General features: G+C 31.1%; 2 protein-coding genes across 2 annotated transcripts; both read left to right on the plus strand.

Moving 5' to 3' along the window:
- Nucleotides 1-2,602: 2,602 nt before the first annotated feature.
- LOC130807703 (BTB/POZ domain-containing protein At3g49900) lies at nt 2,603-9,370 on the plus strand. The gene is made up of 4 exons (XM_057673019.1): nt 2,603-2,992; nt 3,092-3,161; nt 5,199-5,711; nt 8,377-9,370. Exons 1-4 carry the CDS (start codon nt 2,790-2,792, stop codon nt 9,205-9,207), a joined length of 1,617 nt encoding a protein of 538 aa, XP_057529002.1. The 5' UTR covers nt 2,603-2,789; the 3' UTR covers nt 9,208-9,370.
- A 10,329-nt stretch (nt 9,371-19,699) lies between these two features.
- LOC130807704 (adenylyl-sulfate kinase 3-like) lies at nt 19,700-25,466 on the plus strand. The gene is made up of 7 exons (XM_057673020.1): nt 19,700-20,329; nt 21,562-21,702; nt 23,286-23,435; nt 23,637-23,755; nt 23,849-23,933; nt 24,935-24,981; nt 25,129-25,466. The coding sequence occupies exons 1-7, from the start codon at nt 20,059-20,061 to the stop codon at nt 25,225-25,227; spliced, it is 912 nt and encodes a 303-aa protein (XP_057529003.1). The 5' UTR covers nt 19,700-20,058; the 3' UTR covers nt 25,228-25,466.
- Nucleotides 25,467-26,551: the final 1,085 nt, after the last annotated feature.

Here is a 26,551-nt window from a genome sequence, read left to right on the forward strand (position 1 = left end):
GACCAAGCATGGTATTAGCCAAATGGTAGCAAATGGCGACCATGTTACTACAACCAGTCTGGTTGGCAATCGCAACCAACCAGATTGATAGCATTCTGGTCAACGTTTAATATTCTATAAAATCAAGCTCACCTCACAAGCCCACCCTTGAAACCCATTATCTAACCTCACTTCTGGCACCAATTTTTCTCAAGTGTAAAACTTCCCAATGCTACAAACAAACACAAGAGCTAAGAGTTGCACCCTAGACCTCTTGCGACAAAGGTTAGAGACAACACTTTTATACCACTCAACCATCCACTATATCCGAGCTCTAAGTTAGTGTTTCTTACATTTTGTAGGCCTTAGGCAAAATAATAGATATGAGCTCTTTCAATAGAAGATGGATTCTGGTCATTAATAAGTACTCTCTGCGTTCCATTAAATTTGCAATATTTGTTATTTCGGTTCGTCCCCCTTAATTTGCATCATTTTTATTTTTAGACAATGGCCCATCACTTATTTTCAATCCCATCCTTACATTTTAATTCTCTTTTAATTTCATCTATACAATTCATTCTCTCTCTTCATTTATCACTATTATCCACTTTTTTCTTAAAAATTATTATTTTTCTCTTTGATGCAATCCATACAGGACGAAGGGAGTATTTGAAAAAAATAATAAAAACGAATTAGACTTAACTTGTTCCTAAAAATGTCTACAGTAGACTCATGAGTTTCCATATGAAAAGCAAATGAGGTTATTTAACTTGGAAAAACAAGTAATTGCCATAATATAAAATATTTCTTAATTGAGATCATATATATCAATATGTCTCACAAATCATCAAAGTTTACCCATCATTATGTTACGTCTGATACATAAGTAATTTTTTATCCGTAAAAGTTTTTAAAGACATATTGACATACTACATTAATTGCGGTTTTTCTTAAATTAAGTTATAATGATGATGATATGAGCCCATCATTACATAATTCGTAGCCCTTATGAGTTTGTTTGCGTAATTGTGTTTATGGTAATAAAAGAGATAAAATATGTACGGATGGATGGTAATAAAAGAGATAAAATATAAGCGGAAATTAAAGAAATTAATTGTATAATTTCCATAAAATGAAACCGTCATATGTTGAAGATTTATTTGTGGATTATTCTTGAGTTAAAGGACTCTTTGGTCACACTCTTCTTTATGGGTTTGAATTGCCGCCTTTTTTCTCATTTTAGACCCTAATTATAATTTCTATAAACGGAATACACTGAATATGATGATGATTACAATGATATGATGATTGTGCTTATGATAATTGAAATAATAGTTTGACATGATTGTTGGTTATATAGCTTTCTTTCCACATAATTCATAAGTTCAAACAATTTCTTTAACAATCCAACCTCTCATTACTAACATTTTTATAAAAAAATACCTTTTAGGAAAACATTTTCTATGATAAAACAAAACCAATCTCCAAAGTCTAACAATAATGTCTTACCTTCTTCCATGATCCTCTCTCCAAACTAATTTTGTTTTTAGCATTTCTTCTCACCAAACAATAGAGAAATTTCTTGTATTATAATCCCCAAAAATAATACTTCCTTCTCCTACAATCACACTTTTTAAATCTAAATTCCTTTTCTTATGTTACCGTTTTAAAATGCTTACACTTAAATGACGTATTGTATTGAAAAACCATACAATTTAAATAATTTTGTTGTAAAATAATAAATGGAGTCTTATAATCATTTGCCAAATAAGTTAAAATTATGAGATGTTAAATTTTAATATGGATCCTTATTTTAAATTACATCTAAAAATTGTAGTTTATTAAAAAAATATATTTTATTACTCAATTTTATTCATGTAATAAATATAAAAACATAATTTTTGATTTGATAAATGATATGATTCATCATTAAAAAGTTTTTGAATTAAATAAAGTTATTAGAATGATGCTATCATTACTATAATGTGAACTTTTTTCAAAACTTTTTGCAAATGATATGCTTAATTAATATAGTATCTTTGATTGGAAAAGATTTTTTCTAAATTATATAGGTAATATTTTTTGCAAATTGTGTTTATTGCGGTAAATAAAAATCTCAATATTGCCTTTTAAAATCTGTTTATCAGGTTAGTAATTTTTGAAAATATATCAACAGAAATCATGAAAATGTATGTAGTATATATTTATCTTTATACTAACAACTTCGTAAATTGCACGAGTTTTATACAAATAATACTTTATATTAGTTGTAAGTATAATGAAATGTAGGAAATATTAACAACTCCATACATTGCACGGATTAAGTGGATCGAAATCAGTTTTGTATTAACTGTTGCAGTTCAGATCAGAATTGTGATTTTCATCTCAATCAACTATACGTGTTAGATTTGAGTCAAAGATTTCTAATCTGTTTATATATGATCCGAACCCAAATAAACCCGTACTCGAACCAACTTGATCTCTCTAACGGACTAGTATTAACCAAATGAAAGCTCTTTGGGCATTTAAGAGTCTTGACAAGCAGTGCAGTGGGGGATATAGACCTAATACCTAATAAATACCCCATTTTTTATAGCCAAATTCTATATATAACTGGCATAATATTTATCACTGTTACCCAAAACTTCTGCATTCTTTTACTGTCAACTCAATTATTATAAGGCCCATTTCTGCGTTTTCTTATATCAAAGAAAACAACCCTTCCTCCCCGGCCCCTTTTGAATTTCTTCCCCAATCCCCTGTTCATCAATTCAACATTTTTTTTAATCAAAAAAATCCAAATATTCTCAATGTCTGTTTTATTAGGAAGAGAAGGAGAAGAGAAAATGAAAGTGAGTTGGAATAATAATAATTTAGGAGTTGCAGAAACGATTTTCGAAGACGAAGACGAAGATGAAGATGAAGATGAAGAGGAATTAGAATCTCTCTCTTCTCCTCTGTCTTTTCCTTTGTCTTCCCCTGCTTCTCCTCTTCAATCTGGTGTTGATTCTTGGTATTCCTTTTCTTGATGAAATAATTTTGAAATATTTTCAAAGTTTGATCCGTTTTTTGTTTTTAGTTAATGATATTTTCTGTTTTTATTAATCACAAGGACTGAAGCTACAGGGAGGAAACCAGACGTTAAAATACGAGTACGCGGTGTATGTTTTTACCTGCATAAGGTCGTACGTTTACCTTTTCTTATTAATTCATTTTCTGTTTAATTATTATGATATAATTAATAATTAATTACTGTGATAATACAATTTTTATCTTCTGAAATTGATAATTATTTAAGTTAATTTACGAATTATTGTAATAAAATGGCTTTAATACAATAAGGAACAAGCTAAGCATAGTTACGATCGGCCATGGATTGGCTCCTCACTATTTGTTGAAATTTCCTTTCAATGATAATAATTCTAAGAATTTTTTTTTGAATTTTAACCTCTCAAATAAACCATATTTTGATCTTTTGGTTTGTTTTCATCTCCGCCAAGACATAAGACAATAAGAAAAACAACAGTTTTTAAATGAAACGGTTTCACGGTGATCTTTATTGGACTGATTTACATATATTTATTGTTTTAAAGTAATTATTTACAATTTTAAATTGATCTATTAAAAAATTATGTTAATTATATAAGTTTTTTTTTAGTGACAATATCATAGAAAACAAACACCCAGAAAAAATGACGTTGACAATACAAAAAGCTTGGTATAGAAACTGAGCTTATTTCCAAAGTTGTTATGATTTGTTAGCATAGAAGAAAGGTGTTACCAAATGAATCAAATTTGTCTTTCCTGAATGAATCAATATTTATATTGAGTACAGAGTACTTGTTTGTTTGTATACAGAATCTTCACAATACAATAATTATTCATAGTGCTAATTAAAATTTTCCAAATACGTTTTGAAGAAATTTGTTACCAATTGAATCAAATTCACACCTTAACAATGCTATAATTCCAATTATCATTTACAAATTGGTCATATATATTTGAATTTATGTAATCCCAAGGGCTAGTTATGAATTTGCATTCAAAAAATATAATTAAATAATACTCCTAAAAGTTATTATAATATATTGTATTATTACCAAATTAAATAATACTCCTAAAAGTTATTATAATATATTGTATTATTACCAAATTTAGTGAAAAGCCACGTCATAATTTCCTAAAACAAAAATTTCTTTTCCAGGGAAAATTCACGTTCAAGCTAATGGAATTCTTTTTGAAAATATTGCCTAAAAAGTTTTACGGTAAAATGGATGAAAGTAAAATGTTAGTGGTACACGAAAGTTAATACTACATGCAATTTGTTATACTTTGACCACATTTTTTTGAGATAAAGTTTTTTAAGTACTTGATTATACTATTTTAGTATAAATAAAATCTATTAAAATAGTAAATATACAATTAAGTATAAATTATTAAAAAATATCATGCACACTTATAAAATAATATAAATTAAATTTATACAAGACTTTTACCTGAAACTTATGTACTTTTTAAGGGGTCGTTTGGATTAAGTGTAAATATTTAAGGGGTAAATAAAAGTCAAAGTAGGAAAATAAAGTTAATTAGATAGAAGTTTAAAAGAATTTGATTGTTAGAAAGGTGAAAGAATTGATTATAAAGTAATGAAAATAGATAAAACAACAATTATTTTTCACATATTGAAGGTATAAATTTAACCCAAGGGAGGGTGGGGGAATATTTTACTCCAAATGAAGGAAATTATGATCCTTTTTTATTCATCTTTTTTACTTTACTTTCATTCTACATCTTTCATAAGTATTTCAATTACTTTATTTGCACCTCTACTTACTTTTATTTCACTAATTTGACTTTTTTATCCCTTTAAATATTTATACTCAATCCAAGTAACCCTTAATTGTTAAAATTTTATCCTTCTATTATTAAATCAATGAAATACATATAGATTTCATTACATAGACAATGAAGGGTCAGGAAAAAGTGTAATTATTTGTACTTTACAATAACAATCCCTCCAATCCACCCTATGTATTCTTTTGTTTTATGGATAATAATTATCGTTTGCTTTTAATAAATATTTTTCTGAAAAATTTACTGCATATAGAATAAACAACTAATTGGGTCACGTATGGTAAACACTGCAAATGCACAAGAAAAATCATTTTAACTTATGCTTTTACAGTTCTACTAAATTATTTGTTCTAATGATTTGATAGGAAGTTCTAAATTCAAAAAGCGGTTATTTTAAGCGCCAATTAACAAGAGTCTCAGAATTCACACTCTCCCCTACGTTTAAAATAGCGGCAAACACCTTCAAGCAAGTAGCCGATTTTTGCTACAACAATAACGCCGTTATAACGCAGTTCAACATTGTGGCCCTTAGCATGGCAGCTCAACTTCTTGAGATGAATGCACATAACGATCAAGAAAGTCTCCTTGAGTTAACGGAGTCTTACTTCCGTGAAGTTGTTCTCGTTTACAAGACGTTGACAAATAACGTTTTCCATTCGTGTTTGGCTTTGCTACCTGAAGCGGAGCAAACGGCGTCTCTAGCGAGTAGGTGTATTGAAGCATTGTTGCATGATGGTGAAGGTGACGGAGCCGTTAGTTGTGCTGACGGATTAAAGACGGTTTCACCTGAATATTTTAGAGTTATTGCTGAGTCAATGCAGAGGAGATATGCAACAAGTCATGATCTCTTGTACAGGGTTGTGGATCTTTATTTTCTGGTAAGTATCCCCAGGTTAAGTTTACATTTTAAAGAAAATTGAATTTGAAAATTATTACTTTTATAAACAATTAAAAAAATTTATTTAGAATAACTCAACTTTTTCACAATTTTTCTAGAATAATTTCATATATTGAGTCTAAGATAAACTTGTTAATTGAATGACTAGCAATAGCAAGTTTTTTTTAAAAAAAATTATAATTAAATGTCAAAAAAATGTTAAAATATTTTTAGTAAAATTTTTCTCTAATTTTACATTAATTTCAGTTTATTTTTTTGGTAAATTAGTTACTATAGCAAGTTATCTGGTTATCAGTGTTTACTCTAGGCAAATACCCCTAATATTGGGATTATTCATGGTTAATCAAAAGGTGAAATTATTGTAGAAAAATAAAGAAAAAATTGAATTATTTTTGATGATTTTTCCTTAAATAGTTTAATGTTAACACAATTATTTCTTTTTACGAGGAATACAATTAATATAAAACACAAATTGTTATATACTTATAAAAAATAGTTTCATTAAGAGACGTGTATGCAGCATATATAGGCTAAATATAATTCATTTAATACCTACAATTAAAATATAAATTTCTTCTTTGAGGTTGTCTCAACTAACAATGATCACACAGTAAGTTGCTATATATAAAAAAAATATATGAATATAGACTCTTAATTGATTGGAAATCTTAAACAACCCTACTAAGCTAATTGTATAACTAGCTATGTTATAGTATTAAACCAATTTTTGATCTTGCTTCTAAACACAAGTAATCTATCTTCCTTTTACATCTTTTTTTCTTAATAGCTTGTCTTTCGTGATAATTATGAGCTATATTTCGCATACCCACTTCATATACGTCCGGAGGCTAGCTAATGCCTAACATGTAGTATTTGTTAATGAACCATAAAATTTGATCTTTATTATTTTCAGTTAATCATTCTTGTACTAATCATAATTCATAACACATCTTAATCTTAGAAAATCTCTATTTATATAAACAATTGAAATACATCAAATTGTTTAAAATATTTAAAAATAACTAATGATTAATTTTATTTTTCAAGTTGCTTGCACTTTATCCTTGCAAAATAACTCTTCTAAAAAAATATTATATATAATTGATATAATTTTCATAGAAACCAATTTTCACAATTTTTACATTTTCGTATGGAATTCAATTTTAATTAGAAACTTCGATTAATTGAGAAAATTGGTGAAAAATATCATAAAACATCTAGTTAACTTATGGTATGTATGCCTTCAATATTATATGAGACATAGGAATAATAGTTTATGGAATTATCTCATAATAATTATTTGAAAAACACTAGGAGTACTAATTAACTTACAAAATGTTATAGTTAATTAGGTAATTCATATTATTGGAATATTGTTATTATTGATATGGCTTCTAATAAACTAATCAGTTCATGTGAGTTGTGAACAATTGAACATGAAATATATTCTCTTTATTTTGTCATTTGTCAATAATAAATTTCAAATTGACCATAACTAAAAGAAATATAACATCATTCTTCGGTTTTCTCTCTTTTGTTTTCTCTTAAATGTGAAAAGATTTTGGGATGTGATGACCGGGCCTTACATTTGCAAAATCATTTCAAAATTCAAAATTGCTGATCTAATATTTATTATGCATCAAATACTTGAAGATATATACCCACCTCTCTGTTTTTGAATTTACTATATTTTATAATTTATTTATTTTTATTTGCACCCAATTGCTACTTTTTGTCTTTTAAAAATAAAATCCAGTTCTCATATCAACGTGTATTTAAGCATTTAATGTCTCATGCATCCCATCTGTACAATTGAAATATAATGTCTCTTTATATCCAAAACCAATTTACAAATTAATTAATTAATAGATCCAAACCTTTGGGCTTTGGTACGTACTTATAGCAAATTGTGACAACATACCATTATACCTTCACACAAAGATTATTATTAATCGTAGGCATGTCAAACGGATTAGATTGGGTTGGATTCAGAATGGGATTATATATAAACAGGTCAAAAATCTCTTGATCCAAACCTAACTCGTTTAGTTAATTGAGTCGAAAATTACAACTCTGACCAACAGATCAAGTCGACTTGATTTCAACCCACTTAATCCGATTAGAGTTTTTTGTTTTCATTTTAAGGTTTTTAACATTGATTACGTCTAATTTTTTAGGCCTTAATTTTAATCTTTTTATTTTTTGTTGTTTATTTTATATTTACCATGAAAAATAAGAATAAGAAAATATTAAATGAACTAAGTTTAGATTATACTTATTGATTTAACTCGGAATTAACTCGTCAATTAAATGAGTTTTACATGTTTGTTTCATATTTAAAATTGTGACTTGAACCTAATCTATTTAATAAACAAATCAGGTCGGATTGACCCAATTTAATTAATTCGATCAAAAATTTCAACCCAAAACACTTATTCAGATTAGATTTAAATCGGATTAGTAGGTTGGCTCATCTTTTAAGCCTAATCAAAAGGAAATTAGGAGCAAAAGTATACTCTTATTTTTATAAAGAATTAGTATTACTAACATGATCCCAAGCTAAGCTGCATTCCTTTATAGAATTACACATGCACATTTTGATGAAATACAAACAAAATAATTGAAATGTACTGTACTTTTCACAGGTATACAATGGCAAGATGTCAGAAGACCAGAAAACCCAAATCACAAGCTGCATAGACTGCAGCATTCTGTCTCCCGCTCTTTTAATGCATGCCGTACAAAACCCACGTATGCCTCTGCGTTTCATAGTCCAAGCCATGTTAATTGAGCAGCTCAATACTCACCGCTCTCTTTTCTCTGTTCTCAACACCGTCGGCACTCCCGCACACCACCAGCACCGCCACTCTCAGTACGACTCCCCTGCTGCGTCCACACTAGGAGTCATCCTTCAGAGGGACGCAGCACTCGGGCAGGTGACGGAACTGCGAGCCGCAATTGACACCACCTGTTCTAGAATCAAAACCCTAGAGAAAGAATTTTGTGGGATGAAGAAGCTTCTTTTGGAATCAGAAAGGGACATGAAAAGGGGACCGAGCATTCTATTGGATGATCAAAGGAGGTCTTCAAGCTGTCGTTTTAATGGAAGTGCTACTAATAAGGTGGAGAGGGGTGAGAGAGGTTCGATTTCGTCGAGTTTTTTAAGGTTCGGAGGGAGTGGTAGTGGTAATGGTGGGAAGAGTAGTGATGAGTTTTGTGATATGAGAATTGGGAATTCTTCTTGCATTGAAAATAATGGTGAGAAAAATAATTGTAAAGTAATTGGGAAGAAGAATTTTGGGCGGAAATTGATTAGGGGATTAAGAAATGCTTTTAGGGTTAATAGTAATAGTAAAAATAGTAATTCTAAGCTTAATAAGGATGATCATAATGGGAAATCTTTTGATGATGATGGGGGAATTATGATCAGGGGAGTTGTTTTTGGTGATGAAAATCATCATAGGTTGAGTCGATGAGGGAATTATAATTTATGTTTACTAAAAACTGATTTTAGACTGTTAGTTTTTATATATAGGTTAATAACCTACTTTCTTTGAAAATTGATCACTGGATTTGTAGGTACAAAAACAGTTTATTGTTTTTTTATGCAAGTATATATTTATGTTTTTGTTGGTTGAACGAATAACTAGAAGAAGGCAACTTGGGATATGCTCTAAATTTTGGTAAGTTAATTAATTTTAAGAATATTTTATATGGTATATGCACTAACTATACAAAAGGCGAATTGTAGCAATTCTTAAAATCTTTTTCATAAAATAGTACTCAACTCTTGGAAAATTAATTACAGTAACATTATGGGGATAAAAACGTTTAATTTTCATTAAGTTTTGGTAAAAGTCATAAATGCCCATAATAAATCCCAAATGTAAGCCCGACTTAACAAAAATTAAACTTAACGGAAATGTTACTATAATTAATTTTTCAAGAGTTGAGTTTTATTTTATGGAAAGAATTTGGGATTTATTAGAGGCACTTATGACTTTACCTTCATAACGTTACTGTAGTTATTCTAACAATGCACGGGAATTTTTAAATTTTCATATACATAGTAATTTAATTATTTTGGTAATTTTTCTTTGCATGATTATTAATTATTAATATTAAAAAACGTATTTGCATATTTTCTCATAAGAATGCACTAATTAAGGAATAATTATCTCATTTATTTTAATTTGGAGTATTTATGGTATAGAAATAAAAACATCATTTTATTCCTCCCTATATTTTCAGCAAGAAATTTTCAATTATTTGAGTAAATTTTAAATTTTAATTTTAATGTCATACTTAAGGCTGAATATATATAGATTAATATCTACCCCATATTTACATATTGCATATTTTGAAATATTTTGATTTTGAGTAATTAAGGCATGTTTTAAAAATTTCGCCTTTAGTTATAGTTATATGTAACTTAATAAGAAGGTAACAATTATTACTTTAATTGTGATAAAATACGAAAAGAATTATATTAAGCTGTAGAGGATTAAGAATGCACTAATAAAAGAATAATTATCTCTAAATTTTAATTTGGAGTATTTATGGTATAGGAATAAAATCATCATTTTAATAATCCTCCCTATTTTTAGCATGAATTTTTCAATTATTTGAGTAAATTTCAAATTTTAATTTAAATGTCATACTTAAGATTGAATATAGATTAATATCTACCTTGCATATTTTAAAGTATTTTGATTTGAGTAATTAAGGCATGTTTTTAAAATTCTGCATTTTATTACTGTTATATTTCACCTAATTAAGAAAGCAACAACTATTACTTTAATTGTGATAAAATATGTAAAGAATTTTATCAAACTATAAGGCTTAAATTTATATTCTAAAATCCGGGCTTTTAGTATTTTTAGTTTTTAAGGATAATCGATCATAATATTTAAATAAGGACAAAATTTCATGTATAAAAGGCAATACAAATAACAAACCAGACAACTCTTATTATTAAATTAAATTTTCATTATGAAAGCCTTCTACTCATATCAAGTTTTCGAGCGACTTCTCTGATTGTCGCAACCTTATCTTCATGGTGTCCATTTGATGATTTACAAAGTAAGAAGTTCCATTACCATCCACACAAGGGAAGTACAAATCGGTTTGTTTATTTGTATTTACATTATATTTCCAATAATCTATTGTGATATTTTTTCAAAGATGGCAAGCGTTAAGGATCTCGTTAAAAACTTTCATCAAGTTGGACAATTATTTCGGCATGAAGTTCTGATGGTGGCAAATGAAATATTTATTTTCATGGGTATCTTTAGTAAGAAGAAGTATCATGGAAAACAACATCAAAACCAAAGGTATGATAATTTTGTTTAGCATACTTTCGATTAATCTCAGTTTGTTGATTTGTATTTATTTTATTATTAATTATGAAATAAAGTGTCAATTTTATTGATTAACCATTTTTGTGGTTAGTTATGGTAGTTATTTGTAAATAACTACTTATAAGTAAATGATAAATTTATTGACTTTTGTCAAGTATCTCATGATGAGACAAAATTAAAGTGACATATTTTTTATTATTACCCAAGTTCTTTATAGAAAATAAAAGGGGTAATGATTTATATTGAAATACTCAAATGAGTTATGTAATTACCCAAGTCAATCTAGTTATATTATAACAAAGATTAAGGGGTAGAATTTTTATATCATATGGATATACATATTTGTGTATATGAAACATATTAAATCTAAATTTAATATGGTTGGACCATTATTATACTCCCTCCTATTCAACATAGGAGTCCCATTTGACTTTTTACGGATTTTAAGGAAAGTCAAAATGGAACCCTAAGGGTAAGAAAGAGAGTGGTATTATGGGTTTTTAATTGTAAGGATTAAGGAAGTAATGATTCCCACCAATTTCAGGCACTTTCTAGCCCAATTTAAAAGCTGATTTTTTTGGCACCAAAAGTCTGAAATTTTTTTCAGTACAAGGCCAAAATTACATCGATCATCTAATTAAGTCCGGAATTACATAATTAAGTCCGGAATTACATAATTAAGTCCTACGTTTACACTAATTTTTGGAAATTACATAAATTTCTCAAGAGTACTAAAGAAAATTAAATATATCAGTTACGGTATCTCAGATAGCCTTCTCAATTCTTCAACAGCTTCGGTGTAGTTGCAGTCGTTACTGATCATGTGAGTGCGAATTTTTTTGCGATCATTGAATTCAGATTTTCCAAATTACCAAAAATGACGCATTAATAATTTCTTAAATAGCCACCAAATTATAAACAACCAAATTTTCAAATTGAAAAAAATCATCACATTACCCAAATTTATTTGTAACCCCAAATTAAAATGTCCAAAAGTAAGGAAATCAGAAACTGCCGCCAGTGCAAGAAAAGAAAATTGGTGTCTGGCGCCATTAATTCAACCAAAATTACAAAGCACACAACAATCAAACTAGGAGGGGCATAAATTGAGATTAATGGGTATTAGGCGCCAAAAATGAATTGTAAAACAGCAAAAAAATTCAATCATTACATGAAAAAACAGAAACAATAAATAGACAATGACAATGGTCATTTATTACACATTCATCTAAAAAAATGGCTCCTTCAAAAAACTTAAGTACACAACAAAGAACACAAATAATGCAAAAGCTGTTATCTGCATTAAATAAGAAGGGCAAACCAGTGCTAGGCACAACAAGTTACACAGGTTAAGCTTTGCATTATCTAAATGTGAATATGATGAACAAAATGATGCATTCAAGTTTAAGCCATATACTAACGCTGTTCACATAGATGAAAAACACTTCTATCTAATCTGAGAGACACTGAGTTATTATCTAGCTCCGGGTGAAGTAGAACCACATAGAGAGTGTCAATCAAAGAGGTTCATTCCAAAAATCATGTTTATGTGTGTTGTTGCAAAGCCAATATTTACAACTGATGGTGATGTTTTTTTTGATGGTAAGATAGGCATTTGGCCATTTACAAGACCCAACAAAAAGAAGCTCCAAGAACAGGAAAAGGGGAGAGTTGGAAACAAAACCAATACAATCAATCACGAAAGAGCATATTAGAGCAATGCTTATCACTAATGTGCTGCTAACCATAAGAGCAAAATGGCCTGAAGGATTGTCAAAGCATATTTACATTCAACAAGACAATGCCAAACCACATATAACACATAATGACAGAGAATTTTTAGAAGAGGCAATGAAAGATGGATTTAATATACACAGTAAAGCAAACAGCACAGAACAATAGCCAACACAACCTTAACCAACACAGCAACATGTTTCAAATGTAAATTCCTTTTGACTTTGGACATATTTTTGGGATCTTTAACATGGGATGTTTCAGATGCAAACAACAAAAACTTTATGTTGTTTTCAATGAAACATTTATATTCAAATATACATCAATGAAAAAATTGGTTGTTTTAGTACTCTCAGGTATACTTATTTTCTTTTTTTGAAATCATTGAGTGGAAAATCGAACATCTTTGTGCATAAAACGTTGGAAAACAATCCAAACCCCCTTTGTTCGATTTTATGGTGGCTAAAAAATGCTCTCACTTACAGATCACAGAGCAATGAAATAAAATGCGTACAAAAACGTTTAAATTAAAAATCATCATCAGTCGAAATCAACATGCACCAACAGGAACAGAAACTCACTTGAGAAAGGACCAAGCTTATCAAGCCAATCTTCTTCTTCACAATCAGTATTCGAAAAAATAGCATCAATGGAAGAATAGTCACGATCAGGATACATATCAGGCTCAAGTGTGTAAATGGGTTCACCTTCAGAGTCAAGTTCTCTTCCCCACTTAGGATCAGTCTTAACAGAAGTTGAGTCATCATAATAATCAAAAGACTCTTCCTCAAACGATTTCAGTCCAAATCTAGGGTTTCCATCATCGAACCCCTTAAACTCTATCTTAGAAGGCGATTTGTAAGGAGATTTGGGGATTCTCAGAAGTAAAGAAGTACACAAGTTAGGGTTTTTCATGGGTGAATTGATTGTCGAGTTAGGGTTCTTCAGGGGGGATTTAAAAGGCGAACTGGAGTTTGCCATGAGAACAACATGAAAGAAATTAAGGAATAAGGTGAAGCTTCAACCCAGATCTAGGGTTATCAGAGAACAACACGAAAGAAATTAAGGAAGACGGTGAAGCTTCAACCCAGATTTAGGGTTATCAGAGAACAACACGAAAGAAATTAAGGAAGACGGTGAAGCTTCAACCCAGAATTAGGGTTATCAGAGAACAACACGAAAGAAATTAAGGAAGAAGGTGAAGCTTCAACCCAGAATTACGGTTATCAGAGAACAACACGAAAGAACTTAAGGAAGCAGGTGAAGCTTCAACCCAGAATTAGGGTTCTTAAATGAGTACAATATGAAAACGGCAAGGAGAATGGGGATAGGTAGGGTTTTAGGGTTAAAAAGGGAGGGAGTGTTTAAATGGGTGGGTATGTTAATTAGGATTTAGATATGTTGATTAATTAAAAGGGAGGAAAATTAGTATGGGTAATGGAGGGTATAATTAAAAATAGGATAAAACTACTAAGGGCATAAAAGTCAAAAATGCATACCAAAAATAGAAATGGGACAATTAAGGTGACTTGACCATAAAAGGAAATGGGACACATAAGCTAAATAGGAGGGAGTAATAATTACATTTAAATTATTATGTATAATTCAACAATGTTGAAATTATAAGTAAGTGGTTGTTTTTATCATTACTTATGAAAATAGTTATGAAATAAATGTTAATCTATATAAAAGAATAAATTAATTTGCATAGATTTTGCAAATTATGTTTTATGGTGATTAAAATTCCATAATGTTTATAATCAAATTATTATTACTAGTTTGTAATAATATTTTTGGCATGTTTATTTGATCCATATAAGTAAATGGATGGTATATAATTTATTCATAAATTATATGTGACAAGTTGATTTGTTTTAAAACTAATAAAGTGATTACTATTTATAAGTATTTACTTATAAAATTGTGTCCTTTAAGACATGTGAATTATCAAGTGGTATGATAATGTATTTTATGCCTTAAGCATAAAATGTATATTATGGCAAATAAATTCCATAATGTTTAATAATTTATTTATTATTACTAGTTTGTAATATGTAAGAAATGTTCTCAAGTTATACATAATTATTAGTATGAAATTCAATTTTGAATTGAATCACAAAGAATTGTCATTTCTATTTGTGATTGAATGTTTACAAATAGGGGAGGTAATTTTAAACTTCTAAGTGTAAACTAATAAAGATAATATTTTATCCATAAACATTTGTCTTAGTTTTAGACAAAGAGATTAAATTATCACTTGTGTGAGATGTTTAATAAAAAGTCATTTTTAAGAAAAATGCGCACTAAGAAATTTGATGAATATTTTTTGTCAAAGGTACTAAAATAATGTTACTTTTAGTGTTTCATATTTATTAAAATGCGGAAAGTGACCCATTGAGTTCTAGTGATGCAATCTAGAAAATGAAGATTGATGAATTATTGATAAGTTCAAGGCCCGTTTAGTGGCACAAAGCTTTAGACAAAAGCTTGGTATTGATCATTTTGATACATATGCACCAGTTGCAAGAATAACCACCATTAGGTTGTTGGTAGCGTTGGCTACAATTTATCATCTAGAGGTCCATCAAATGGATGTGAAAACCGCATTCTTATACGGTGAGCTAGATGAGGAATTTTACATGAAACAGCCCGAAGGGTTTGTTTTAAAAGGACAAGAAAATAAGGTGTGTAAACTTGTTAAGTCACTATATGGACTTAAACAAGCACCAAAACAATGGCATTAAAAGTTCGATGAAACTATATTGTCCTTTGGATTCAAGTTGAATCAAGCGGATAAATGCGTTTATAGCAAATTTGATAACCATGGCAATGGAGTTATCATTTGTTTATACGTGGATAACATGCTCATCTTTGGTACTAGTTTAGTACATATCCAAGAGACAAAGGATTTTTTGTCTAAATCCTTCCAAATGAAGGATATTGGGGAAGCCGATGTGATCTTAGGCATAAAGATCAAAAGAGATGGTGGTCGTATTAAGCTTAGTCAATCTCATTACATTGATAAAGTGTTTAATAGGTTTAAATTGCAAGATTTTCGACACCAATCTCAAGTCCCATGGAGCAAGGTATGAAATTTACCAAGCATACCGGAAAACCAATTTCTCAATTAGAGTATGCAAAGATTATTGGATCTTTGATGTATGCTATGACATGTACAAGGCCGGACATAGCATTTGCGGTTGGTAAATTGAGTAGATTTACTAGTAACCCGGGTCCCCAACATTGGTTGGCGATAAGGATAGTATTACGATACTTGAAAGGAACCATAATTTATGGTATAACTGATAGTGGTGAACCTTTTATGTTGGAAGGTTATTCCGATGCTAGTTGAATCACTAATAAAGAGGATAATTCTTCAACTAGTGGTTGGGTGTTTGTTTATGGGGGAGGTGCCATTTCATGGGCTTCCAAGAAACAAATGGTAATAGCAGATTCCACTATGTTTGCGGAATTCATTGCACTCGACTCGGCGGCAAATGAAGCGGAGTGGTTAAGGAATCTCATGTTTGAGATACCTTTGTTGCCAAAGCCAATTTCACCGGTGGCAATTCATTCGGATTGCACAACGGCTTTGGGAAGAGCTTATAGTCAAGTGTATAATAGTAAGTCGAGACACATTGCTCTTAGACACAGTCTAGTGCAAGATCTTATCATTCATGGGGTCATAACTCTTGACTACGTGAACACCAAGTTCAATTTGGCTGATTTTTTCACTAAAGCCATGAGCAAGGTTTCAATTGAACAAGCGTCAATTGAGATTGGTTTATGTCAATAAAGTTTAAAAGAAAGTCCCAATTCACACACAAGTAGCATTGTGTCTTGAATTCAATGTGGTAAAGTCCTTTAAAGTCTTTGAAAGCAACAAGGATGAATGAACCATAGTTGCTTTAGACCGTGATGACAAGGTAGTCGCTTAAGTTCTCAAGGTCAAGGGTTGAAGAGCTCTTGGTGGTATCCTATCACGGGGATATGTTTTACGTAGTGAGAATCTACCTATATAAGTTTGAAGTTTTGGCCGCTTCAAGTAGTCAAGATTGGCATATCCGACTATGATAAACTTATGAATAGATATGGACACGGCCCTATATAATGTGTCAAGGTAAATGACAATGTGTTATTAGTTTTGTGTGTATTTAACCTTCAAGTGGTTGGATGGGCTAGTTAAGTCAATCCGTAGGGACATCATTTTAGTTCGATCGCTTGTGAAGTGTTTTATACTAGGCGTTAATTCAATCCGTAGGGACATTAGCGTTGATGCATGAAACGGAATTATATACTTAATGTGTAAAGGAAGAAGGAGGTTTGTTAAACTCTAAATGGGGGAGGATTGTTGAACATTTAGAGTATATAAACCTACATTTGTATATACTACATACTTAGTATAGTAGTAGGACTTAAATAAATATATTATAAGTCCAAATTAAATGCCTCAAAGAATTTGATGAATTATTACTTTGATTCATAAGTTTTGCTTGATGAATCATTACTTTGATTCATAAGCTTTGCTTAGTGAAACATTACTTTGTTTCATAAGCTTTGCATGGTGAAACATTACTTTGTTTCATAAGCTTTGCTTGGTGAAACATTACTTTGATTCATAAAGCTTTGTTTGGCGAAACACTTTTGTTTCAAAAGGAGGTATTGTTTCATGCATAGCTCTACAAATAGAGGTTGCATGCCAAGGGACATTCCATCCTATCTCCATATCATTTCTTATTTCTCCCTTAAGAATACTCCCATTCTTGTTCTTCCTTTAATGAAATAATATTAAGAGAGTAATTAACTCTCAATATCATCAAAGTTCTTAATTCACCACAACACTTGTATGTACTATTGCAATTTCCTTGTGCTAGGATTTTGTTGTGTAGATTTTATCTCATTGTGAATTTCATTTATCATCCCAAGCACCTTTGTGGGAGAAATATCACAATAGGAAAGTGCATGAACACCATCTACTCATATCAAGTTTCCGAGCGACTTCTCTAATTGTCGCAACCTTATCTTCATGATGTCCATATGGTGATTTACAAAGTAAGAAGTTCCATTACCATCCACACAAGGGAAGTACAAATCGGTTTGTTTATTTGTATTTGCATTATGTTTCTAATAGAAAATCAGCAATTAATTAATTTGAGGAGATAAATTCAACAAAGTGACACATGACAAATCATGGAAATTTCTCAACCTTGATTCTTAAGCGACCACGTGTCAAGTGGTTGCTGAATTAGTTAATTATATCAACAATTAATTAATTTGAGGAGATATTCAGTAAAGTGACACGTGGCAAATCATGAAAATTTCTTAACCTTCATTCTTAAGCCGCCACGTCTCAAGTGGTTGCTGAATTAGTTAATTATTATATGATAGGATTGTATGCCATTTAAAAAAAATTGTATGACTTAGATGAGACCTGGGATAACGGTTGATCGGTCAGGTTTTGGGTAGGATTGATTCTGGTCGGGTTATTATAGGATCGGATTAGTTTCGAATCGGGTCAGTTTTCAGGTCGTCCATAGTGAATAACAACTACAATATGTATGTCGCGCAGATGTTGAACATGATAACTAGACCAATACATGGTATTGACATTATCACTAGAGACAAAGATTGCTTTAGTGATAGCCGATAGGCCAACCTAACTCAAGTAGCAAGTTGCGGATCCAATATGATTATGTGACAACACTTGTATATCTAGCTTTAACACTAGAGTCATATAATAAAGTGGGTTGTCTTTTATTGGATGACCAGGAGATAAAGATTATCAAAAAAAAAAAATACAAAGTAAACCAAAGTAGAGCAACGAGTACTGGTTCATCCTCCATATTATGCATCGACATAAGATAATAATGAAGTAAGAGAGGATCTATATAGGTGTGACCAAAATCAATAGTTGTTTTTTTTATATCAAATCATATGGTAAAAGGCAATCATATGTAGTACCGAAGAGCACTAGCTAAACAACGATAGAGAGTGGGTTTCTCATAAGGAGCACCTGCGTGCATCAACATTCAATTTTCCTGTGATAGCTACTGGTGTAAAAGATGGCTTGTAGTTAGACACGTCTGCTTGCTCTAGAATCTCAGTTGCATACTTCTTTTAGAAAGGTAAAGACCATAAAATTAACAAGCAACAACAAATTTGTTGACTTATTTACAAAATCACTCCCGTCATAGAAATTCGAACAATTGAAGCACAAGATTAGAATGTGCCTCTTTCGAGACCTATGTTAATTTCGAGGAGATAATAAACACGTTTACTGTACTATTTTATCCTTTGCTCAGATTTTTATCCCATTCGGTTTGCCCAACAAAGTTTTATAAGGCAATCTAAAGCTATGAATATTAATAACATTTCTATTTTTATCAATATATAAGACATTCAAGAGAGAATGTTGAAAGACAAATCAAAGCAAATAGCGAATGCCTTAAAATATTAAACCTTAACATGAAATCTTATTGCACAAATAATACTTGAATAGTAAAAGTTAGCACAATAAATAGTGATGGCTACAGTCCGAGTTGAGTCGGTTTCGATTCCGGTTCCATTTGGTTTCAGTTCCTAAAAACTAGAACCTAATTCGGACCGTTGAATTTCAGTCCAGAGGATTTCTTGGCAGTTCAACTCTCGGGTTGAACGGTTCTTGCCAACAGTTCCACAGGTTCATCATATTTTTTTTGTAACCATAACGATTCGTGGTTCAGTCTAGTTTAAAATTTGTCGCAAATGGTTCTGATTACGGGACAATTCTTCGACGGTTCGGAACCAATTCCGTTCCGGATAACCTACCCCATGGTTATCACTGACTATAAATATGATTCTCATTGTTATTTACAGTAATTGATTTGCATCCTTAAATACTTAAAAATATACCAAAAATATAGAACTATACGGTATTTACACCTTCAAGTTTTTCTCTTTATATATTCTCTGTAATTCCTAAGAGTACCATTCCGTTAAATCTGTTCACAGAACTCAGATGTGACCATTGAGTCATAGAGTTTTTAAGAACGAGTTATGCATGGCACGAAGCTTGACGCTTTTCAGTCATGGAGTAAAATTATTAGTGCTTCACAAATAATTTCCCGCCAGCCCGTTTCGCCTGAACCTCCATCCCCTCCCGTCTCTCTTTCTCTCTCCTCTCAAGGTTCTCACCATATTTTGTTATACGTGTTGATTCATTTTCACAATTTTTGTCGGTGCTTTCTATAATTAATGGCGGTGGCTCTAAAGCTGCTACCTTCAATCGCAAATCAACTGCCAGACGGCATTTTATCGCCAAATTTAGGGTTTATGAGTTCATCAGCGATTCAATTTGGTTGGGATTTGCGTCATCTCATTCCTTGTAATAGTCATAAATTCAGGGGGAGTACGTTAAAACTGGTTAAGGCGGTGCGAAAGGTGGACGAAACGTCGTCTTTAAAGCACATTAATGGTCAAGCAGATCGTGATTTTACTTGCGGTTGTTCTGACGCAAATGGGAATGGTAACTACTCCAGCTTTCATGTTTTTTTTCAACATATGAAAATTTTACTTATGATTTCAGAAGTAAATATTCCTACTATATTTCAGCAAAGTTAAAGCTAGTCAATTTCTCGGAGATTCATTTGTTTGTGAAAAGATCAGTTAAAAGGGAAATTCTTATTCTGTTTGACTTCTCAAGTTTGTTGCAATTTTTTCCCTTCTGTGCGTAGACCAGACGAATAAGGATTTAGACTGGTTCGTTAAATTTGCTCCGATTTTTTATTGCAAACATGAATTATTATTAATTTTTCTGGGTTATGAGAATCTTGCATTTTTTTGTTCTTTGGTTATTATTTGATTGGAGTTTAGTGTATGATTCATTTAAATCTATGTTATTTTATTTGATGGTTTTTTTTGTTGCTGGGACCTGGGTATACTCAAAATTTCAAACTTAACTGGTATTAATTGTATCTAGTCCTTTGATGTTTATTGTTTACTCTGCTACCATTTGGATTGAATTTCCTTCGCTGTTCAATCAGATTAATACTTATATATGTTTATTTTTTATTTTTTTTTTTTTTGAATTCATTTTTTTGTGCAAGTTTTTGTTTGTGCTAGATTGGTACTATTTTTGGATTGGATAATTTCAAGAATGAGTGGATACAACCCCTGCAATTTGATTGTTTGAGATTGACTTGTTAGTGATATGGTTAGAATATGGAAATGATAGGTGAGTCTTAAATTGATGTTAAGGTGTGTGAGCATTCTTGATAAGATGGTTTCATTTGATGTGGAAATTGGACCGAGGTTGAGTGTTGCAAAGGGCAACTAAGATTCATATGTGTTCTGATCAATGCTATTGGTCACTCTGAGCAATTTTTCTGTCTAATAAGGAAATACCCACCTAGTTCTTTTGCTTACCGCACTATGATACTTTTGATTGTTATGATGATTAAGGAACCAATTGATAGCTTCAGTAGATTTTTCCTTGACAGTTGCGTCTGTTGATTATCTTTTGACTACATGTGATTGTGTGGTGTGTTTTGTATTTCTGATTGCTTTTGTCAGCATTCACAAAATAGATTCGCATTGACCTTAGTTCTAACTCTTACCACTTATGTAAATTGAAAAGTCAATCTGCTGTTGCTTTGCTACATTTCCTGTATTTGTTCCTGTAGATATATATTGCTTAAGTTAAACCACTGAATCTCGGAGTTAATGATCAGAGTAAATGATTAAGAGATTGCTGAACAGGCACGGTTCGAAGGAAGATGTCAACAATTGAGAAATCTACCAACATATTATGGCATGAATGCTCTGTGAAAAAACATGACAGGCAACAGTTATTGCAACAAAGAGGCTGTGTCATCTGGATTACTGGTCTCAGCGGCTCAGGTTTGCATATGTAATTGAAACTTTGAATGTTAATATTATTTGAATCTCATAGTATGTCTTTTGCATTTACTGCATTTTCACTAAGTGTTCTAAAATATGTTCTGTGGTTTGTTATAAATTTCTCTTTTGGTTTATATGAGTGGGGTGCACCGTGCATGGTCCTTGTTTGGTAGTATATTAATCGTTGGTAGGTGGCTTATTTGTTGAGGCTTTGAGCAACTTCTCTTTGTTTTATAATCAAAGAGGCATGATCATGAAAGGTTTAATTTACCCCCTTTCTCTATTTCATATATTCTGGAATCATTTGAATTACTTCCTCTGTTTTTTGAACTTGGAAGTTGCAACGTTTTGTCAATGCAGCTCTCACATAATTTGGTTGAACGTTGCAAATTTACAAGTTGAGTTATATTGCTTGTTTTATGTATTGTTTTGTTTCATCTCAGCATCATTTAGCATATTGTGGTCTACAATGTGAACTTTATGTCTTTATCATATTTATGGTACTTGGTACCCTATACGACTACGAAAGTGGGATTCAATAGCAAGATGTTTGATTTTCAAATATTAGGTAAACATTATCCAAAATCAAATGTATGAAACATTGAGTTGAGAACTTATGGCAAGTTTCTACTACACAGGGAATATAGGTTTTAACTTTTAACTTCTACTGTTTTTTGGATGCATCCTTTTAATGGTAGGATGGTTGTAATTGACATTAACTAGTGTTTGAGTTACAGACTTACAGTATATTAATGCTTTCTACTGTTGTCTATTGTGTTATATGTGCAAGACCAAATTTTCCATTCGATTGTGTAGTAAATAGTAATATAGCCTCTAGTTTTTATGTGGACCTTTGCATAAATCTTGTGATTCAGTATCTAGGGATACATGTTGATTTTATATACTTAATCCGTGTAAACTTGGTGATGCTTGGATAGTACTTCTCAAGTTGTGGTAAATGATTGGAACTCAAAAATAAACCCCGTTCTTTTGGAAAGAAGACAAGCTAGGGAAGCTACAACCTTTGTTACCTGGGACCGGTCACCGGATACAGTTCAGTATGTAATACGGAAACGGGAACGTGGAATGCAATTTAGGGTGACTTGGGAACGATTGGATACTCGATACAATATGTATAGCACATAAATTTCGTAACATTAGAAAATGAAATGTGTTTTTGTGCATGAAAATTTGTGTTCAAGCAGTACTTTTCAGTTTACTAGTTTTTCTTGATTTTCTCCTTTCTACTTTAGTCTGTAAAAGGAGGCCAAAAAAACCTTTCAATATCGATTTAAGGTCTGCTAAACTGGTATGACACCTGGGTTCCTAGATTGATTTGGCTCACATTTCACTGGTGATATGGATGGACATTTCGGCACTCTAAATCGAGGCTATGTAACACGTTCCAGGTCTCTATGCTTACAAAGCATACATGCTAATCGTTAAAAGTTTCCTGAGTTGTTTTTCTTTCTATTCTGTATCAATGGTTTTCTTCAGCGACCTTATCTCATTTCTTAATCATTTTTACTGTTATGTTGTGATATCCTTTTTTTCCTTGACTTGACTGCATACTCTTATCATAGGGAAGAGCACTTTAGCTTGTGCGTTGAGTCATAGCTTGCACTCAAGAGGAAATTTAACTTATGTCCTAGATGGTGATAATGTTAGGCATGGTTTGAACAAGAATCTTGGTTTTGGAGCAGAAGATCGCACAGAAAATATTAGAAGAGTCGGTGGGTGTTTTGTTGAAATTATTTTGTCATTACAAATATTTTTTTTTCCTTCTCTAACTACAACTTTACAAAATGAGATGGTCAAAAATTGGAATGAATGGAGAAAAAGATCTCATATGGACGACCATTGGAACTCTTATATTGGTTAATGTAAGCATTTCTGTGTCGATGTCTTTAACTACAGCTAACTTGTGGTTCCAGGTGAGGTAGCCAAGCTCTTTGCAAATGCTGGTGTCATCTGCATTGCTAGTCTGATATCTCCTTACAGGAAAGACAGGGATGCCTGTCGTTCACTGTTGCCGGAGGGAGACTTTATTGAGGTATTGCTTCTCATTTTTAGGAAGTATTTCCTGTTGTATTCTGTTTTTATCTGAAAAGGTTCCAGGAAAATAACTTAGCAATCAACTTCACAGGTTTTCTTGGATGTTCCACTTCAACTTTGTGAAGCTCGGGACCCCAAGGGTTTGTACAAAAAAGCACGAGCTGGTAAAATTGAAGGTAATTTTTGCAGTATCTATTATTTCATGTTATTTGCCTAGTGCCTCTTCCCGTTTTTGACAGTCTCCTTTGGCTAAATCCAATTAAAGTTTAGTGGACTTCTGGATATATTTATAACTTGGTTATGGAATTGAAGTTGCCTTTTGTCTTGATGATGAAACATATTACACATTACAGGCGCTGATTTATACAATGAAAAAACTGTCAAATGATAACTTGAAAAAAAGAAAAGCAAACTGAATGTCTAGGTCTATAACTTGGAAAAGGTGTAATTAGTAAGGTTTGAAGGGCAAATTTGATGTCTAGAGAATCATACCATGCACATTGCGGTGTAGGAAAACTTGAAGCTAGGTGATTTCTGAGTGTTAGCTTGTTGTAGCTAAGCGTAAAATATTTTGAAATAAGTTTTAAGTGAAGGTGTACAGCTACTTACCGGCGCTGGTGTGCACCAAAGCTCAGCCAAACTGGAATCAATTGGAGTTGATTTACGAGTTTTGGCTATTAATTTACTCGAGTCTGAAATCATAGAAGGCACACAACCTTGGTTTATTTTTACAATTACGTGATGACTTCATGTTATATTTCAATTGTACTATGGTAAATGATTAGACTTATTACAATTACGTGATTACTCTATTGGTTTTTTTGTTTTAGATTATAATAGACTATAGTAAATGGTTAATTATATCTTGTGCACTTCTTATTTATGTAAAGTTGCTCATGATGTTTACTAATATTAGTGAATTGGAAACAACTTCTTTGTTAGCGTTATGACTGATAAGGGTAAGGTTGCGTACATCCGACCCCCTAAACCCCACCTGATCCACTCAATGGCATTGGGGTGATTTTACTTTTGTGATTGACGTCTTGGGAGCTGTAAATATGAAATATCTTTTGTTTGTGTTTTCACCTTTTTTTTCTAGCTCTTGTTTCTTAGTAACTATAGTTGCGATAGTTTTTGTGTTGATTAAGTGTGTTTAATAGATCTCTGTAACTTTCAGGTTTCACGGGGATAGATGATCCTTATGAACCGCCACTAAACTGTGAGGTACAATTTCTCAACTGTGTTTGATGATCCTCTTTCTCTTTCTCTTACATTCCCTTTGTATAAATGACTTAAATTGCAGATCGTTTTTTCTGGTTTCTAATTCCAGCACAATGTTACTGCCCTACTCATAAAAATGTTAAATTGCAGATCGTCTTGCAGCCAAAACCAGAAACTTGCACATCTCCATGTGAAATGTCTGAAATTATAGTGTCATATTTGGAAGATCATGGATACTTGCAAGCTTAATGAGTCCGTTCTCCTAAATAAAGTTGTCTTCCCAACAACTTTAGCCACACAAAATTGGAAACTGCTGGTTTCCTACACCCCCTGTAATATACTTCATTCATTAGTCTTCCCTCCCGATGAATCCATTTATCATAGCTGATTATTTGAGAATTTCCCAAATAACATGAATTTAAATACAGATTGTGACTACATTCTCTATTTATTTGGTGCATATGAAATAAAGAATTTCATTTTGTTTATGTGCAACACTTGTTACATTTTCCTTATTTAGTCATTTTAAATTACATGCTATATTACTATTTTTGGCAAAAAAATAAATATACAAATATTTATTTTATCCTTACTTTTTTCATCACATACCTCATTAACTTTTACATGTCATTTTTAGAGGTTATAGTAGTTCTTTTAACACAAAGATACCAATTTGAGCCTCGATCTTGGTCATTTTTAGTAGACACTAGCATAAAACATGTGCAATGCATGGATTTCTTAGTGTAAGCATCTATAAAATATTAGATTTTCAAAACAACGGGGAAAATATATATTAACCTCATAAGTTTAATTGTTTAATTTAAAGTGTATTATATATAATTGATTGAATCCAAACTCAAGTACGTCCTCTCATCTCCAGAAAAAGGTGATAATATATGTTCGTTGACCTTATCAATAATCTCGTTTGTTGGTGCTAGTATTCCCCTCTCTTTAATGTACATACTATCCTTTTTATTTCTTCTGCTATTAAAATAGAAATCAATAAAGGTATATTGATATCTGTATTACACAGAAGATTTAGTTTAACATAATTACAACTGAAATATATAGAAAGTGTTGAAGTTAATTTAAAAGATTCTATGCAAATAATATTGTGATTTGTTTTATTTAGTATATTATTATTAAATATATAAAACTGTGATTTTGTTTAGCAATTTGTTTCATCTAGATAAATATAAATTTTCTTTAAATGCAATTTTGTCTTAGCCAATAAAATAATTGTTACCTAGTAAATATAAATTTTCCACATTTAAAATTATTTAGTATATCAATTAGAAAAACAATCTCTGTAAATTTGTCTCAGCCAATAAATAACTGTTATCCAATAAATGCAATTTTGCCTCAGCCAATAATTGGAAACAAATATGGCAACCATCTATTAAAACTGAAAATTAATTATATTTTGTTTAAGATAATCAAAGCTTTTGTGTTTTGAAATGCTAATTATATTATTCTAAAAGACTTCATGCAATTATATTGTAGTTTATTTTATTCATAATTATTGTGAAGATTCTATGCAAATTATTTTGTGATTTGTTATGTTATTTAGTAT

Source organism: Amaranthus tricolor, chromosome 3 (assembly GCF_026212465.1).
Source record: "Amaranthus tricolor cultivar Red isolate AtriRed21 chromosome 3, ASM2621246v1, whole genome shotgun sequence".
Classification (NCBI taxonomy): Eukaryota; Viridiplantae; Streptophyta; class Magnoliopsida; order Caryophyllales; family Amaranthaceae; genus Amaranthus; species Amaranthus tricolor.

Coding starts and splice junctions, on each gene's coding strand:
- LOC130807704 (XM_057673020.1), top strand. CDS start 20,059: ATGGCGGTGGCTCTAAAGCTGCTACCTTCAATCGCAAATCAACTGCCA. Junction 23,934..24,934: donor ACGAGCTGGTAAAATTGAAG/GTAATTTTTGCA, acceptor TGTAACTTTCAG/GTTTCACGGGGATAGATGAT. Junction 24,982..25,128: donor AACCGCCACTAAACTGTGAG/GTACAATTTCTC, acceptor GTTAAATTGCAG/ATCGTCTTGCAGCCAAAACC.
- LOC130807703 (XM_057673019.1), top strand. CDS start 2,790: ATGTCTGTTTTATTAGGAAGAGAAGGAGAAGAGAAAATGAAAGTGAGT. Junction 2,993..3,091: donor CAATCTGGTGTTGATTCTTG/GTATTCCTTTTC, acceptor ATTAATCACAAG/GACTGAAGCTACAGGGAGGA. Junction 5,712..8,376: donor TTGTGGATCTTTATTTTCTG/GTAAGTATCCCC, acceptor TACTTTTCACAG/GTATACAATGGCAAGATGTC.